At 39.3% G+C, this 19,038-nt stretch overlaps 1 protein-coding gene and 1 non-coding gene across 2 annotated transcripts in view; one reads left to right on the forward strand and one right to left on the reverse strand.

Annotated features, from left to right (window-relative positions):
• The window catches only part of USP13 (ubiquitin specific peptidase 13), a 97,468-nt gene that overhangs the window by 70,000 nt on the left and 8,430 nt on the right, over nt 1–19,038 (reverse strand). The window contains exon 2 of the mRNA XM_039856004.1: nt 5,534–5,659. Within this exon, the coding sequence (XP_039711938.1) occupies nt 5,534–5,659 (126 nt within the window). The remainder of the gene's footprint in view (nt 1–5,533; nt 5,660–19,038) is intronic.
• Nucleotides 8,640–8,814, forward strand: LOC120597522 (small nucleolar RNA SNORA81). The gene has a single exon (XR_005651404.1). It is a non-coding gene; the product is annotated as a small nucleolar RNA SNORA81 (small nucleolar RNA).

Genomic DNA, 19,038 nt, shown 5'->3' on the forward strand with positions numbered 1-19,038 from the left:
ACTCTGGAAAGACGGTGGCAGCTCCAGGAGGGGAGGGAGGCTCTTTTTCCCCTACTACCTACTGGGTCCCTGGTGGTTGGCCCTGGGCATGCCCACAATTGTTGAAAGAGTCAATAAAAATTGATACATAGTCACTGATATTTTGGTCAATCTACACAAAAAATTTTACTCTCAAATAGGATTATAAAAATGTTTGTTTCCGATGGCCAAAACAACATTTCCACATTGTACGTTCTTTCAGCTGATAGAAGAGAGCACGTTTCCAGCACACTACAGGGTGAGACTCAAACCCTAGCAACTTTTCACATGGTCACATGTTATGGCAGCACCAGGTCTTGCTGTTTCTTTGGTTTGTCTTATTAGTCCCAAGTCTCCTTTCCCACATTTTATCATTCGGCATTGAAGGCTGACTCATCTATGTGCTTCTCACATTACATTTTTATAGTTTCTACTATAAGTTTACAGTTCACATCTTAGGAATGTGAAAATTATTGAACACTTTAGCTCAAGAACCTGTCTCTCCAAATACTAATGCCAAATTCATGTCACCTCTCTTAGAATCCTTCTCCTTCATGGTCTCAGTGACTCTGTTCCTCTCTCCTCCACTTATTTGCCTCAAAAAGGGATAAAATAAACCTGTACCAAAGGCAATTTTAACAATCCTGGCAGTCACTTGAAATCTCTCTACAGAAGTATATGGTATCCTTTTAATTGTTCTAACCTCATTGTCCTCTCCATTCTTGCCCAATGGTGGAGGGAAAAAGGAGATGAGCTACATGAAGACCTGCTAGAACATGAGGCTCAGTGATGTGAGATTTATACCTTAGACTTGAATTAGATCTACTTCCTCTCAGGAAAAAAAAAAAAAAAAGGTCTTCCTTCTAAGGACCATTACCTCTGTACCTGCGTTGGTCACCACTAGAAATCAACAGCATTCACAGAACCAGATCTCCTCAGTTAGCAAACATGATTCTACCCATGTGTCAGGCTCTGTGCTGGCACTCAGGCTGCAAAGTGAATGAAGACATGCTCTCTCCCTTGAGGAGTCCACCAACATAGTTGGGGAACTTATATGCAAACAAATAGCACAACAGAGTCCAGTAATGGTCCAATCCTATCATAAGGAGGAAATGAGAGTTCTTCTGGGGTGGAGGGTGTGGCCAAGGCCAGTCACATAAGAAGAGCAGCAAACCTAGCATATAGTAGCTGCTCAGCAAATATTTGTCGGAAGGATGATGGATGGATGGATATGCTGATTGTAGGAAATGCAACAAGTCAAAAAGGAGTGGAGATAGAAGCAGGACATCCCAGACAAAGAAAACAAGTATGAAGGCACGAAATCACGATGTGTTCCAGAAAGAAGTGGTTTGCTATGTCTGGAGCACAAAACTGGTGGATTTAAGAGTGAGGGTTCAAAAGGCGACATGGGCCAGATCATGAAGGGCCTTGTAACCACATACAAAAGAGTTTGGACTTCATCCTGAAATAAAGGGAGAGACATCAGAGCTTTAAGCTTCAGTGTGCCACAGATGAACAGATCTGTGCATTTTGAAAGATCACTCTGGGTACAGCAGGCAGACTGGGTGGGACTGAATGCAGCAAATTTGAAGGAAGTAAACCAAGCGGGAAAAAGGAGATAGGCTAGTCCTTTTGTGGGATGAGTACTCAGATAATAACGGCAGGGATGGAGAGGACAGGATGGATTTCAGAGCTATTTTGAGAGCCCCAGACAACAACACTTTGTCACCAGCCAGTTATGGAATAAAAGCAAAATCCAAAGGATGTCTAGGTCTCCAGAATTCAAGACAAAGGACAACTCTGAGAAAAAGGACAGACAGCTCAGTCAGTCTGGACGCACTCAGCATGGAGTACCTATGAGATGTTCGACTGGAAAAAGGTCAGAGGCGAAGGGGCAGACCTTCAGCTCCAGAGAGAGACTGATTTGGATTTCACCAGTTCAGAGATGGTTAAACAAAGATCCGGATGACACTGAAAGGGAAGATCAGCTTTCAGAGAAAGAAGACAAGAGGGTCAGATGCCATCCTTGGAAATGCCAATATTCAAGGGCTAAATGTAGAAAGTGATGCTGGTGAAAGTGAGAAAGGGTGGTCTGAAAGGCAGGAGGAAAGCGAGGAAAGAATAGTGCCCAAGAAGGCAGGGGAGGAGTGGTTCCTTTCAAAAGGAAAACAAGTTCAAACACTCAAAAAGTCAAGAAAAATCAGGGCTAAAACAGATCCACCAAGTGTGCAACCAAGAGGTCACTGACCACCTCGGCAGCTGTAGTGGATTAGCAGGAAAATCACTTGGACTGCAATGCTAAACTTAAAGGGAGGTTTAGAAGAGATAAGGAAAGTAGAAGAGTTCTTAAAGAAGCTTTAATTGAAGGGTGGGGTGACAAAAAAGGGACACAAATTAGAGAGACAGCTTTTGTGGTGCATTCCCTTTTAAGGTGAGACAAATAAGCCAGAAGAGGGAGAGGCTGGAGATGCTAGAAGGGGTGGAGTAAATGAGGGAGCAGGTTTCCCAGGACCATGAGGACAAAGAGAACAGAGCTTGCTGCTGAGAGGGAGGAACTGGATGCAGGTGAGTTCCCAGGAAGCAAGAAAGGAGTTCAGGAAGTTGCTGTCCGGGGGTCTCTATTTTCTCTGAGAACATTTTCTGAGAACCATGAGGGAGGTCCTGGTAAAGGCTCGAGGAAAGCATCCAAAATCTGGAGTGAGAGAGGGTATACACTAGGTGTGCTAAGCAGTGGACGGGGGAAGGCCAAGAATGTGACACGGTCCCAAACCCCAGGGCAGCGGGGGATTCCTAGCAGTGTGTGCATGAAAGCAGAGGATGCTACTAACAAGACAACAGGCTGGAATTCTGGAGGGTGGCTAAGGAGGCAAGACAAGGAGATAAAGTCAGTTGAAGGTATTGGTGAAGAGAATGTTTAAAGTCATTGACTCTGAGAAGCAGGCTGAACAAACAGGGGAAATGGCTGCCTGGACACGTCACAGGTCTGGAGGTCTCAAGGAGGGAGAACAACAGATCAGAATCAGAATAAATGACTGAAAGAGCTAAAGTGAGAAAGGGTTGTAGTCAAAGAGTAAAATATTTATCTCAAAATTTCAGAGGTAGAGCTCACTGTACAAGTTGGCCAGCATTTTACAATTCTGCCACTAGCTTTGTGACCACAGCGAGTTATTTCAAGTCTCTGGGCCTCACTTTCATTTTTCTCCCACCTAACACTACTAACGCATACTTGGGACAAAGCAGACTTCATAAGAATTGCTGTATCCCACCTAACAGCAGTAAATGTAAATCATATAATATTAGGCCAAATTAGATTATTTTAAAGCTAATCATTGGGTTTATGGCTTATCTGATCTCCTGGACTTTCTTCCTCTTCTTTCTCCTACTCTCTCCACTGTCCAAAATTTAAACAGAGAACATATTAGGTGGGCTAGGGTGAGAGATTAGATGAACTTCAAATCAGCATTGACGATTTAGAAGACCCCAGACAGACTACAAACTATTCGGACTAAAGTGAAAGTTGAACAGTGTTGCTAAATACAAAATCGACATTTGAAAATTAATAACATCCCCAAACATCATCAATAACTAATTAAAATGCTTAAAAAATAAAAGATAGATGGAGATCTGAATAAATAGAAAGGTATGCCATGTTAAATTCAATAAATACATATGACGCACTTACTATGTGCTGGGCATTGTTAAGTGCTGAGGACACAGAAGTGAACAAAACAGACAGAAGTCCCTGCTTATACAATGATATAGATTATAAATTAATCTACAAATTCATTGTACCATGATCATAATTCAACAGGATTTTTTAAACTAGATAAACTGATTCCAAAACCTATAGAGAAAAATAAGTTTCTAAATTCAGGAAAGTTCTGGGAAAAAAGTTAACGTGGAAACAGTGCTTGCTCTACCAGATATCAAGTTTCGTCACACCAATGCAGAAAAATAAGATCAACAGAAAAGAACTAAACCCCCAACGGACCCAAGTATGAAGAACAAGTTAAAACATAAAAAAGATGGCATTCTAAATCACTAGGAAAAACTGCACAACTCTAGTAATAGCAGGACAATTGGTTATCAATATGGGAAATAAAAAGTAGATTCCCTCACTTCACACAAATACAAAATAAATTATAGATGGATTAAAGATCTAAAATGTTAACATACACACACATGCACTTCTAAAAAAAATTAAAGTATTAGAAGAAATATCATTATGACCTTGAGTCGGGAAACTATTTCTTAGACAAGATACAAAAAGCGCAATTCATTTTCAAAAGTTTAGTAAATCTAACTAGATCAAAATTCAGAACTTCTGTTCTATAAAATAATTAACAAAAGTAGTAAAAAGTTTTTGTATCCACAATGTAAAAAGAACTAAAACTTTTAAGAAAAAGATAAAACCCATAGAGAGATAGGCCAAAAATATAAATAGGCAACTCAGAGAAGAGAAAACCAGAATGGCCAATAAACATAAAGATTTCAACCCTCACGGAAGGAAATGCCAAATATTTAGATGCCACTTCACAACCGTTATATTGGCAAAAATCAAAAGTCTGACCAAACGCTGGCAAGGCTGTGGGAAAACAGGAGTTCATAGTCACTGCAGATAGCAGTATAAATTGGTGCAACTACTCTAAAGAAGAATTTGGCAATATCTAATAAAAATTAAGATAAGCATACCCACAGCCGGCATTAGCACTTCTAGATATACTTCCTAAAGAAATCTTTGTATCCCCAGGAGAAATGGAAACAAATGTTAATTGTTGCATTGTTATGAAGCAAAAAAGAAAAAAAATAAACAATCTAAATGTTCATCAGTAGCAGAACAGAATAATAGAAATGAGGTACTCATAAAATGGAATACCAAACAACTATTAAATTGAATTAAGTACATCCAAATGCATCACAACATAGATTTCAAAAACAATGTTGAAAGGGAAAGCTTTACACAGAATTATAGATAACAGAATTTATCTACATCTTTAAAACATATAGTCATTCTATATATTGGTCATGAATACTTCAATGTAAATAAAATATAATGACATGCATATGAATGAGAAACAACAAATTCACATCCATGATTACTTCTGGGGAGTGAGGGAAACAAAAAGGACTTGAACTTTCAGGAAAGTTCTTTCACCAAAATAAAAATAAAAAAGTCTGAAACGAAAATATCCAAATAGTTTTTATATCTGATTTTTGGACTCGTGAGTGTTCCTGGCATGATTTTATGTACTTTTCTATAATTTTTATTTAATTTTTTTCAATCAACTTGTCTTCTTAACCCCAATCAGAGGTTTAGAGGAAGAGAAAGATAAAACTGGTTAAAATAAGGTTTAGAGAAGTGTATGAATTTCTACAAATGACCCTGTATTTATTTCTCATCATCAAAGAGAAGCAGAAGTTATGTAGGCATAGTAAAATCTCCATGTGATAAACACACTAAGACAACATTACAAGAAAGATATCAAGGCCAGTTCTCCAAAAGTGTATCTCTCACCTCTCGCACATGTCTTTTCAGGTGCATGTATACACTCTGTCCAGTTTTTCGAAAATGTCTTTCAACATGTTCCCTTCCAAAGGCCAAAAATGTGTTCATGCATACATAGAGTCCACCTTCTGAATTCTAGAAGAAAGAGACAGGTTACACATTAGCCAAGGACGCCTACCCAAGTAGTCTAGAGATAGAGAAAGGGAAGGGGAAGGGAGACAAATAATGAAGACGAAGCGTGGCAAAGGCCACCTGGCTGTCACAGTCATCTGCAGTGACCCTCCAAGGGCTCCACAGCCACCCACAGCGGCAGTGTCCGCCCCACCCCTGAGTTCCAGGTGCTCCTGGACAACTGAGCAGTCTCACTGACAGGCGAGGTACTCAGGCCCCCTGGGAAGTAAACATGTTTGTCTGACTCTCCAAACTGGGGTAAATGATGATAAGGGACAGAAGAAAGCTGGCAAATGATCCAAATACCATCACTGTAGTGGTTTATCAGCATTCATCCTCATTTGTCAGTGTATGTTTCCAGGAACAAAGTTTTTATATCCTTTTAGCAGGACGAGTTTCTTTAAAGATATCGTTCTCTCCCTTTGGTGACACATGATATTTGATGGTACACGTTAATATATTATAACAATATATAAATAATACCTTAATAAGTAGATACTAAAGGATAAAGCCCTATAATAATCATAGCTACATATTTATTGCATGCCTAGTAAGTGCCAGGTGCTTTACATATATTATCTCTAATCCAAACAACACTACAAACTGCTTCTTTTTATTTCCATTTTACAGTTTTTGAGAAAACTATGGATAAGTCACTTGCCCAAGTTCACACAGCTTGGAAGTGTCAGAGCTAAATTTGAATCTATTTCTCTTTATCCCTCTATGCAGTATTTCAAATATTATTTAATTACAGACATACTGCTACAATGAACAACCGAAAATATTGTTCACATTTTAGATACCAGATTTTCCATCCCAATCTCATCGCTCCTTTGACTCTGCCTAACATGCTTCTCTGTAAACTTAGCATCTAAAATTAGGCATCGCTGCAAGTGGATATTTATTAAGCTCCTGTAAGTCTCCCCACTCCAAACTGAAAAAAAAAAAAAGTTACTTAAATGCCTGTCAGAATTGCCAACAGACATCTATCAAAATTCCTCACGTTGCACTCCAGTAGAGCACAAAATTACAATATTAAAACAGATACTGATATGAAAAATAATTTTTAAAGTTCTAATAACTCAAGATTGTTTATTTTTTTAATTTCTAATAAAACTGTCTAACATTGTAACTGTGGTTTATAAGTCAGACACAATGAGAAGACTATAACAGCGTTAGTTAAAATATGTGCCTCTTACTGTAGCATATACATTGCATAAGGCAAGAAAAAGACATAAAAATCTCAAAGAAGGAAGTAAAATGCTCTCAGTTTGCTGATGACATTATAGTCTAAATGGAAAATCCTAAGGAATCTACACACTACTAAAAATAACTAGTGGAACTAATTTGTGACTTTAGCAAGGTAAATAGACAAAAACCAATTTCAATTTTATATTCTGGCAACAAACAAATAAAATTTCTTAAACTTGACTATAAAATAGCATACAAAAAGATCAGAATTATATAGCTTCTGGATAACTTTTTCCCCTTTAATGAGATCATTTGAATAAAATTAGGAAAGGTCTTCAACTAGAGGCAACACATTACATTCATTTGCTCAATAAATTAGTTAAATATTTTCAAAAGATTTTTTAGATAAACATGTTCTTTTGCATTGTCATAACCCTTAAGAAAAAATATTTCATCATTATAATGGTCAGTTATTCATTAAGCCTATTAAATTGAGCACTACATGTGATTTAAAAAGAATAATAACACTTCCATTCTTTTCCAATAAAATGTAATGGATCAAAAAGAATGCAAACCAGAAGAAATACTGGGGAAAATATGAGATTTATAACCAGAGGACCTGAACTACTACTAATTAGCTCTGTGGCCTAAGACAGGTTGTCACACAGTCTCTGATCTTCAGTATCTTCTTCTATGAACATGGCTGTACCTATAATCCTCACCTCACAGGATTTCATGAAGTTCAAAGGGTATGAAATACATTTTGTGCTGTAAAGCACTACATAAACATTGGTAATTATTTATTGTAAGCTAAAAGTTCTGTATGCTACATGCATCTCCCATTATCTCAATAAATTTATAATTGGAGGAAACAAGCAGAAGGAAGAGTAAGGTGAGTCTGACAGCCACACATTTGGGCCTAACAAATATTAGGCAACTAGTGGGAGAACCAAAAAATTAGCAAGCAGAAAAAGAAAAATGTTTAAGTTCAGATTCAAAGAAATGTTTTGAAGAAAAATATAGAATAGCTATATAATACAAAAGTCTATAATCACTAAAATAATCATAAAGTCTTTACTACTTCATTGCCAAGAGTTTTTGACTTATTAGGGAATTTGATAAAAATTTAATATACCAAACATTTGTTCTCAATTTCTAGAATCACTTGATATAGTCACAAAGTCCATAATCAAAGAGAAAAGTGCTTTGGCACTCACAGACAAATGGCCACACATAGAGAAAGATTCCATTAGAAATATCCCCAGGCATCTTCCATCAGAGAGACATGGGCTGACCTCTGAAGCAGCATATGCCCCTCCACTAGTAACTCTGAGATGGAGCACCATCCAGAGAATTGGCTAGTAATTCTAAAAATTCAGGACACACTGAGACAGAACACACTTTAAAAGCTACCCCATATAGAACAAACAAAAAACCCAGCCTAATGATCACTTTCTTCCCTCTTGTCTTATTAATGTCTAAATATTGATCCCATAAGACACTTTCACAAAGTCAATACTCCATGCCATGTCCAGCTTCTTTCACTAATGATGACAACTCTATGCTGACAAATCTCTCTCAATTCCTTTGCGACCGAAGCACAGAGAATGGTTTATCACATGGGATACAAGCTAAGATAATTGACTTTTAAGAGTTTTTGAACTCTCAACCTCATCCTCAAATTTACCAGCGATACTCCCACAAAAATCACCATACAGCACTTGCCACAAGTGCAGCCAAGAAATCGGGCAGGACCTTCTGTATAAGCACAATGCTAAAACTGCAGAAACTAGGATCACATCTTGGTTTTTGTGAAAATGCCAGCAGAGCACACACAAGAAGAAAAGTAACTGAACTAGACTGTAAAGACTGGAGTGGACCGCCTTCTAATGTCCAGTGTCCTTTGCTTAAGATTTGGTGTAATACAGCTTTAGAAAAAAAATGAAAATAAAATTTTTTAAATCAGGCAGGTTTAGAGAACTGCACCAACTGACAGTGAAATGTAACTTGAAGAATAAGAAGAATACGAAATAATACTTTTATCAAGTCATGGTGATTTATTAAAATAGATTATAAATGAAATTCATATATATTGGGTTAATTTTTTTTAAATGGTAACACAACAATGGAGAGTCCAAAAGGATATTCATTCTATGATAACTGCTTAATATATGTCAAACCGCAAGAAACACAAAAATGAGAGGAAAATCGCTAATAAAAGTTACTGGTGCAGTTAAACATCAGTATAGAAGAAAATTAACCTAGATCCACATCTTATAACAAACACTGTGATAAGGTCCAGAGAGACACAAGAGATAGCATTTTAAAAACTAGAAAAGAGCAGAATAACATATTTATCCCACTTATGAAGGGGAAAATAACTTCTGGCCAAGAAAATACAAAAACGCAAAAGAGATGGTATAGTTAAGTATAAAAATATTAACATATAAACACTAATGAACAAGTTTTATACCACAAAATATAATGAAATAAATAGAAAACCAAATATAACGGATTGGGTAAATATGTAAAGTATAATGAAGAAAAGTATATCCAAACTATGTAAAACTGATAAAATTACAAATGTCAACATTCAAGTTCAACTTGGTAAGAATTTTTAAGATTGTTTAGTTTTAACTGTGAGAAAACATTAAAATCAAATCATGACATCTTCTCTATCTCCTGAAGCAAACACATTAAAACTATCTCAAGGTGAGTATATGTCTACTGACATATACTAGCAAAAAAGTATTAAAATTACACAACCTCAAGTCACAGAGAAAACTTGTTTATCTGCTCCCACAATATAAATCGATTCTGTCTTTCCACAGAGCAATAAAACTGTGACCCTTTGATACAGTATTTCTCCTCTGGGTACAGACTTCAAGAACCCAAAAGAAAGAGGAAAGAAAACTCTAATTTGTACAAAAATATTCACAGATGCACTATTTATAATAGGAAAAAGTAACAATGGTCCCAAATAAAGGAGCTAAGAACCTGTGGATATACAAACACAACAAAATATTATAACGTTATTTAAAATGACAAATTTATAAGTTGTGTGTAATGTGTACAGAAAATATGTATAGAATTATGTACAATATCCATAGAAAAATAATGTTCATGAACAAAGAACACATGCTGATGACAGGAGGAAAGGGCAGAGAGGAAGGGAAGTCCATACATTGATGAAGACCTGAAATGAAACTGGAATGTGATCAATGATTTTGGATTTATTTAAGTTCTTGACTTTGGGGCCCACAGCCTCCCTCACCTCCCATTACATCCATGCCTGGTCTATGGTGGACCAAGCTATTGTCCTGAAGGACCAGGTTGTGTTGTTTTGTTTTGTTTTGTTTTGTTTCTATTCATTAGGGAAAGATACATAGCCCCCCTACATTTGACTAGTTTCTAGCTCCAGTCAGATGTAAACTTTCTCATGTAAGTCCCACAAAACCCAAATTGGTCTATATCCTATTCAAACAAACTAATTTACTGCTCATGCGTATGGATGTACCTGCAAAGTCAAATCACTATAGACATTTCTAAACACTTACTCTCAATGTTTGTACTTAACTCATGGCACCAATCAGCTGGCTATACTTTGAGTAGTACTGGTCTAGAGCTATGTGAACTGCCCAGTCCTAAGAGTGTCTCATTGTCAGAAAAGCATCACTTCAAGGACCTTCTGGGACACCAGATCAGGCCTCAAGCCTTCAGAGCAGCTCCATCAAAACTGGCTACTCATGTCAATGCCTGCACGACTGTCATCCTCCCCGGATCCCACACCTGTCTCCGTATCTACCCTGCCAGCCTCTGCCCATGACCAAGTCCCACATCTCCCCGCTCATTCCCCTGTGCTGAGTCCTTAACCCCAAACCAGCTTTCATTTCACATCTGTTAGCATCTTTCATTAAGGGTCACCACATTCAGAAGCTGAGCTCCTTGAGAGCAGGAAAATTGTGTCACATTCATTACTGAATTCCAAAAACAGTATCTGGTACAGAGCAGGATTGAACAAACATTTATGAAATGAATGGCAAGTTTTGTGTAGTTATTTGTCATTCAGTTACATAGTTTAGTATCTCTCTCAAACTCTCTCAAACTGGTCCTTAGTACTCTTCTAATCTGAATTTAAAATATTTCCTAGCACAGGTTCCATTTCAAGTCTTTGGCATAACTAAAGGATAGGAATCATCAAAAGAAAACTGATGGCCATGTATAGAAAAACAGCCTGAGACACCTGCAGGAATACTGGCTTTCCTGGTTTGTTTGGTTAAAGTCACGCTCTTAGCAGCTTGGACACATGAACCCCACTGCCCCTTACCTTCACTAACTTTTTGAAACCAAGCCAACCTCACATGGCTCTTCAGGACAGTGGCTGCCATCTCTACACACCATCCTACCTTGGACCCTATCTGGCTCTTACTTTGAGAGGCTACCCAGCCCAGAACTGTCAAAATGTGCTTCTCTGCGTATTGTTAGCTAAGTAAGACTCTAATTGTTATTTTCATGATGCACTAAACAGAAACTTGGCCAATATGCAAGACTTGATTTAGAAACCTGAAATCACAAGGAAATCAAGAAATACCACTCAGGGCTTTTCTGAGGTTTTATAATGATTCGCTTTGAAAACTGCTCCCACCCCATGATCAAACCATAAGAAAGGACAAGCATTAGAAGCCCACGCATTGTTTTGAAATGCATTCTTCAATGCATGTCAGTATAGATATATCCATAGCTATTCATCTACAACTTAACATTGTAGAATCCTACGTACTCTTCAGAAGTAACACCAAGGACGAAGTCACCTCTTTTTGTACTGCCTGCCATTTAAAAGAATATTAAAACAGTGGCGAATATAAAGGTTAAGGTTACAACATGCTTGAGAGTAGCAAATAAACAGTCATTTTAAATAAAAATACACCACACCGTCAATCAGTAGGTGTTCAGAGAACTTTGTTTACGATGGTGTGTTCTTGGAGACCAGCCTTCGCTGGAAGACAGGAAGGCAGAGTGAGCATGTGTGAGCAATGCACTCAGGAAACAGTCACTGCGTAACACTTGTTTTTAGAACTACAGAACAGTGTGGAAAACAAGCGGTCATTGCCCCAAAGAGAAACATGATGTAGGTAGATGGAGTCACAACAAATCCACGTCCAGGACAAATTACATACTAACACCCTAGAAAGGCTGTGACTCACACACTCGCGCAAAAGGGAGACAAAAGGGACAAGAACGCGGAATTTTCTAGAACACTGACTATTAAGAAAAAAGAAAAAGAAAAGAAATTCACTAAATCAGCTGCCTGTAATAGTGAAAGGAAATAATCTGGATGCTCAAGAATAGATCTGTTCAGTAATTTATGGTACAATCATAAAATGTAACATTTTTTGGTCACTTAAAATTGAATTGTGATGAATGTTTACTGATAGGTATTTTTTTATCTTAGTTTTCTTTATTTTTCCCCTTTACATCACATCGTATTTGCATTTTAATGGATTTGTCTACCACTAAATAGACAATTTTCTTCCTTTCTAATCTTTTTTTTTTTTATGGTGATATTGGTTAACAAAATCCAATCAGCTTCAGCTGTACATTTTAACGGTAAGGCATATATATATTTACACTGTGTGTTCACCTCCCATGGTTAGATTTCTTTCTGTCACCACATATTTGATCCCCTTTACCCCGTCTACCTTCCCCTTCCCCGTCCCCTCTGGTAACCACTAGTCTATTGTCCATGTCCACAAGTCTCTGTTTGTCCTGTTCATTTGTTGCTTTTAGGTTTATATCCCACATATAAGTGATATCATGTGATTTTCAACTTTTTCTGTATGGCTTATGTTGCTTAGCATGATTATGTCGAGGTCCGTTCATGTTATTGCAAATGGCTGTATTTCATCTCTTCTTATGGTTGAGTAATATTCCATTGTATATATGTACCACAGCTTCTTTAGCCAATCAGGTATTTTTAAGTAAGGAGAGCAGGTAACAAAACAGTGTGTAATGATGTAATAATATATGTGACACAAATATTATCTTGATGTTATCTCAGCATGGGAAGATAATGTGGAATGTTTTTTTATTCATGTTATCTTTTGGCATTTTCTAATTTATCAGGAACATGGATTCATTTTTTAATAATAAAACAATAAAATTTTTCTTAACTGAGTGTATTTAGAATCAAATATATGTATATGGAATAGAACAGGCAGTCATTCAAAATGTTCCCTTTTCTTAACCAAAGCTTTCCTTAGGCTTTCACAAGCCAACTGCACAGCTTTCAGGGGCTGCAAATTCACATTACTCAAAGTGTGGTCTGAAATAACTAAGAGATTATTGCAAAACTTGTAGCTAAGGAAATATGGGAATACACAAGTAAAAGAGAGGTCATAAGGAGTGTAATCTCAGGGAGGCAGACTAGAATGTGATTACAACAGAAAAATAAAACAAATCAAGGACACTGTGCCCCAGTTGGATGCCTTCCAAGTTTACAGAAGGGAGATGGTCTGTGTGGAGTGTGGAAAAGAAGCTGTGACAGAGAATGAGGCTGTGATATCTTCTCCAGGGGCAAGAGAAGTTGGTGGGGGGTATGGGGCAGCAGTTTATTCAACAGAGGGAGTGAGAGCGAGAGGGAGAGAGGCAAGTTGGTGCCCTGATGACATTCATATCCTAGTAAGAAGAGAGAGAAAATAAACAAGAAAGAGTTATAGAAGATAATTTCCAGCAGTCATAAGAGTGATACAGAAGCCTGAAGAAGGGTAGACAGATAAGAAGATTGGTGTCATTATACAGCTGAAGATGGGAGGAGAGAGTTGAGCGGGATCTCAAGGATGAGGAGCCAGTAAGTAAAATGGGAAGAACACCAGCTAAATGAAAAAGCATGTAAAAAGGCCACAACTCCGGAAAAAGCTTGGCTATACCCTCAAAAAAACAGAGAGAAAGTCAGGGTGCTAGAGTCAAGCGAGAGGAAAATGACGGCAGACTAAGAGGAGGTCTGCAGAGGCCAGCAGAGTTGGCCTCACCAGCATGAGAAGAGCTGGATTTCACTCTAAGTGGGATGCAAAGCCACTAGAGGGTTTTAAAGTGAGCAGTGCCACCAACTGATCTACAGTTTTAAAAGATCACTCAGGCTACTGAGGGAGAACTATGGGGAGGGGCTCAAGAGAATGTATGGCTATTACATTGTATAGACTTGCTCTATCCAATACATATGTACACATTGACATGAACACATGTCAATATTTAAATCCAAATTTAGTTAAATCAGGTTAAATTAAAATTTCAGTTTCTCAGTCACACCAGCCACATTTCAAGTGCTCAATAGCCACATGTGGTTAGGGGTTACCACTCTGGACAGTGCAGATACAGATCATTCCCATCATCATAGAAAGTTCTATTAGACAGCCCTTGTCTAAACAAGGCAAGATGGGGGAGGCAGCAGGAGGAAGAGGGAAGGGGGCTCAAGGCAAAGATGGGGAAACTTGGGTAGATTCAGGGTATAATTTTAGGATCGAGCTCATAAGCATAGAAGATGGATTAGATGTAGAGGTGTGTAGAAAAGGGCCGAATCAAGGACAACTCCTAACTATTTTGACCCATTACTTTATGAGACTACCCACCTCTCTCTGCTCAACTCTGGCTTTCGATAAGCAACCATCTACCTACTAATTCATCCTCTCAGTCCTTCCATATCTCAATGGTAGATGTGTATATTCTACCATCCCCAGTACATTCTGGCTTCCAGAGCAAAACAGACAACAGTTTTAAAATGCAAAAATTAAGTACATGCAGATGGGAAGCAAATATACAATCAGAAAGTAAAATAAGGTTCCAGCTCAAGTGCAGCAAGCGCACAACCCACAGAAAGGGGAAATATGGAGAAAAGCACTGTCTAAAAATAGGCTAGAGAGTAAAGAAAGACTCAAACAGTTCAGAACTACCAGATAGAATATTTGCAAAATCCAAAACTTTGGTTTCAACAGTAAATCCACTGAAATAAATGTGTCTGTATAAGCTAAGTAGAAAAAAGTAAATGCATATAATCCCACGATGGTATAGGCCTCTCTGCCAAATACTGATAATCCATGCTTGTGGCCATGAAGTGGTAAGAAGAAACAGAAATGTTAATGCAGTAATTGTTCTTCCAGCTTGCTACAACTTGGAGGTCTTCTTCTCTGCAGAGCACTCCTACACCTTAGAGCTGCACAGGCTAAACGCAAGGTCTGAACAGCTAGGCTTTGACATGCTATAAATTTACTATTGCACTGTGGTGTCATTTATTAACTTTTTTCCTAAGTGAAAAACCAAATCTTTGCTCTGTGTATTGAGAGCACTTGAGGACACTGTCACTATAACAGCTGAGGAAGAGTTCAGGAAGAGCACAAAGAGCAGCTACTATTACGCTCACAGGACGAAAGAGCAAAAGAAACAATGTCAGAGGATGAAGATACTGAGGTGAACATCAGTAGCAGTGCTAAACTGAAGCCATAATCCATCAAAGCTGTTCCCAGCCAATATCTAAAATAAGAAAACGTGAAACCACCTTGTCAAAGGTAAAAACCTTTTACGGTCATTTCTTATTATTTTCTAAAAGAGATGGTTTTCGTCAGGATGCATTTCCCCTGATAACTATATTAAACATAAGGATTAGGTGTCCAGGCTAACCCATAAAAGCCCATCACTAGGAGCTGAACTTGAGTATGAATAACAGCCCTGAACAGAGTTCCCCGCAAAAGAGGTCAGCACACTCATGCCCAAGGCTTTTCCCACAGGGCAGAGCCCCCTGCAGAATTACCAAGTATGGCATGTCTGGCAAAGCCAAGACTGTATAAATCCCATTTCACCTTCTCAGAGGGATCCCTCCCACTAAATCCCACTAAAGAGATGGAAAGCAGTAAGTAATGTTTTACAGGCAGCCATGATTACAACAACCCTGCAAGGTAGGTCCTACAGAGGGGAAAACCAAGGCTCAGAGAAATTCAGTGAAATTAAGGCACTTGCTGAAGTCACACTGCTACTAAGCAGTAAATGGATAGGGGAATTTGAACCCAGGCCAGTCTGCCCCCCAACACCATGCTGCCTGGTGCAACTGAGAAGCAGATGTCGTTTTGGTGGCAGGAGCTAGGTGGGCGGCTGTCAGCAAGCATATACCATTTGGGGATTTGGGGAAAAGAGCAATTTCTTCTTTTTTTCAAGGCTGTTTCATTCCAGGAAAGTCGAAGGGACAGGCAAAGAAGAGCCACTCAAGTAAGTAGCTTCTGCCAGGGGTTCTACCAGGCTTTCCTGCAGAGGAGCACAAGGGGTTCAGCAGACCCTACCAGTGCCACTCCTCAAACTCAAAAGGACAGCTGAAGTTGCTGAGAGGTGGTTGCGCCAGGCTGACAGCTCCCTGACAAAAACAGTGGCAAGACCCACAGTGCTGGGCTCCGAGATGCAGGTGAAGTAGCTGCAGGGTTTGGTGATGTCACAGTCCACCCGCTCTCATCAACTTATGTCCAGTCACTGGATCTGTCTGTGGTCCCACTCTGCTGGTCGGGGCCAGGAGAAACAGCGCCCCAACTGAGGCTCTTTCCAAAGCCTTAGCCTAGAGATTCAACGGAGACTCTGCCCAAATGGCAGGTCCGAAGGAGCTATTCAGCAGCTATTCCCAAAAGGATACAATATGGGAATTACTTTCACCCCTGCCCCTCCCACCCTCTCCCCAATCCTCACCTTCAGATCCATATGTTCTCTTTCCTCCTGGCCAATCAGCCCACTAATCCCACTAACAGACTGCCAAGCCTAATTCTAAGAACTGCTGGGGACAGAGACATCTATGTACAGGTCACAACTTTACAGCTACACCCAAAGAATTAACCAGGACAAAAAAAAAGCAACACTTAGCTTGATCAGGAAAAAGTTTTCATAATTGCAACTCACTTACTAGAAGCATCAGCCTCTTAGCCAATCACCCATGTGGTTAACACGGGGCAGATTTACTCAAGGCATTTTATTTCATGAAACAGTAAAGTCTACATGTATTCCATCTATATAACTACTTGTGCAACATGATTATCTGTTAAAATTTATAACTCCTGGAAAACATACTGCCCTGGGCTCTTGAGTTTCTTTGGAACTTGAGCCAATCAGTGGGAGGCCAAGAGGCAGTGCCAGTCACTGCTTCCTCCACAACTTGGAGAAAAAGATCCCAGGAGCAAAGGAGCAGGGCCCTGGGGTCCTTCAAAAGGAAGGGCTACTCACAAATCCATGGTCTCCAAGCTAGGGACTGCCAGACTCTGCAGTCTGAACCCTGACCTCTGAGCTCCATTCTGGTCCCCAGTTTTCTCCGTGGGCATGTAGTACTTGTCCACTTGCATCTGACCATCTCATCTTCCTAATTTACATCCTTGATTCACTCTTATCTCCCAAGCTACAAGCCGTGAAGTCATCTTTAACTCCTCTCAACTCTTTCACCCACTGTATATTCTGTCACTAAGTTGGGCTAAATCTTTCATCAGAATCTCTATTGAGTCTATTCCCACCACCCCGCCATCTCTATGCCCACTGTCATCACTCTACCGAAAGCAGACCCCTCCCCATCAATATTACAAGAGACTCCTAGTTGAATTCCTATTCGACGTCTCACCACCTCCCAACCTAACATTCCTCATTCCACTTTCAGAATAGTCACACCAAACACCCACTGGCGTCACCCTGCCCTCTTGCTCCTAACCAGCCAGCCTGTCTAGTCTTACCTGAGACCAACCTCCTTTGTATCCACAGAGGTTCCAGTCTTGTTCTCCAGTCTCCCCAGTGGCCTTCTCTTTCACAGTTAACTCTCTCATATACACACCTAGCTTGGTCCCACCACCTCTGTCCCCTCCTCCTCCAAAACTCCACGTTTTCAGATCCTACCCAGTTGTCCAGGCCAGTAACTCTTCTAGATTTTATTGAATATTCCAATGCCTGAAATCTCCATTCACACATTAGAAGTGCCACATTCTTTAAACTTAAATATCCTATAAGTGCCTCAGGGTCTAACTTCATGACACGCCAGGGCTAAGACCCATCTCTGTCACAACCAGTCTTAGAACAGGGCCTGGAACAAGCTAACTAATCTCTCTGACTCTTGGTTTCCTCTTCTGTAAAACGGGGCAACAATACCAATTATCACTTGAGATAATTATTACATGAGATAACATATATCAAAGTACCTAGCTCAGTGTTTGACTCATAATAGATATTCAAAATTGGCACCCACACTCCACTATGATAGAAAGATCCGTGTCATACTCTTCCTTCCTGTGGTCCTGTTTCCTTCCTAAATACTCACACTCTTCCTACCCCTTATAGCACCTAGAGCAATGCTGGGTGTAGAGTAGGCTCTAAATAAGTATTAACACTTGCTAATTAATACAAAACAAAATGTTTTATTTTCAGTATTATCACAGGAAGTGAATACTGCAGAGTGACATCTCTAATCTGGAAGTATGTTCAGATTCATTAAATTCTTGTCATTATTGCATTGTCCTGCTGTTCCAGTCCTAAAATTAGGTGCTTTTTTTCACATCTTCCCTGTAGATGTGACAAGGCGAGTCCTCGGCTGCTCGCCCATAAGGAACATGAGCAGCAGCACTGAGGCCTGGGCTGCACACAGAGTCCAGTCTTGTCATCACCCTGAGGGGCACCACACGTGATCGCTTCTATCAAGCCCCCCTCGGGCACCTAGAATCACGACACGTAAAATACTCAGCGAGTACCCAAGACATCTTTCCCTGGCTTTTCCAGAGTCAAGTTATGACTTTTCAGATAATATGATAAAATAAAAAACAGGATATTGGCTATTTTTAATAACATTTTTGTGCTAAAATACATGGTTGCAATTTTTTAAAAAATAGAAAAACAGAAAAGATGCAGCCTACTAGCACAGGCTCACAAACGGCAGTTTTCAGTCCTCTCCTTTTTTCCCTTTAATTCTTTAAGACCTCAGCTATTTCTTGGGATACTGTTTAACAATCAGTATCCCAACCATCACAGAGTTGTACAAAGTGCTTTGAAAACACAGGAAAACAAGTGTCTAACTCAGCTGAGGGTGGGGGGTGCAGCTCACAAAGAACATCTGAGCTGGAGTTTAAGGATCAGTGAGGTTGTCCCAGCACGGTAAGGGG

This window comes from Pteropus medius, unplaced genomic scaffold (assembly GCF_902729225.1).
Source record: "Pteropus medius unplaced genomic scaffold, Ma_sr-lr_union100, whole genome shotgun sequence".
Classification (NCBI taxonomy): domain Eukaryota; kingdom Metazoa; phylum Chordata; class Mammalia; order Chiroptera; family Pteropodidae; genus Pteropus; species Pteropus medius.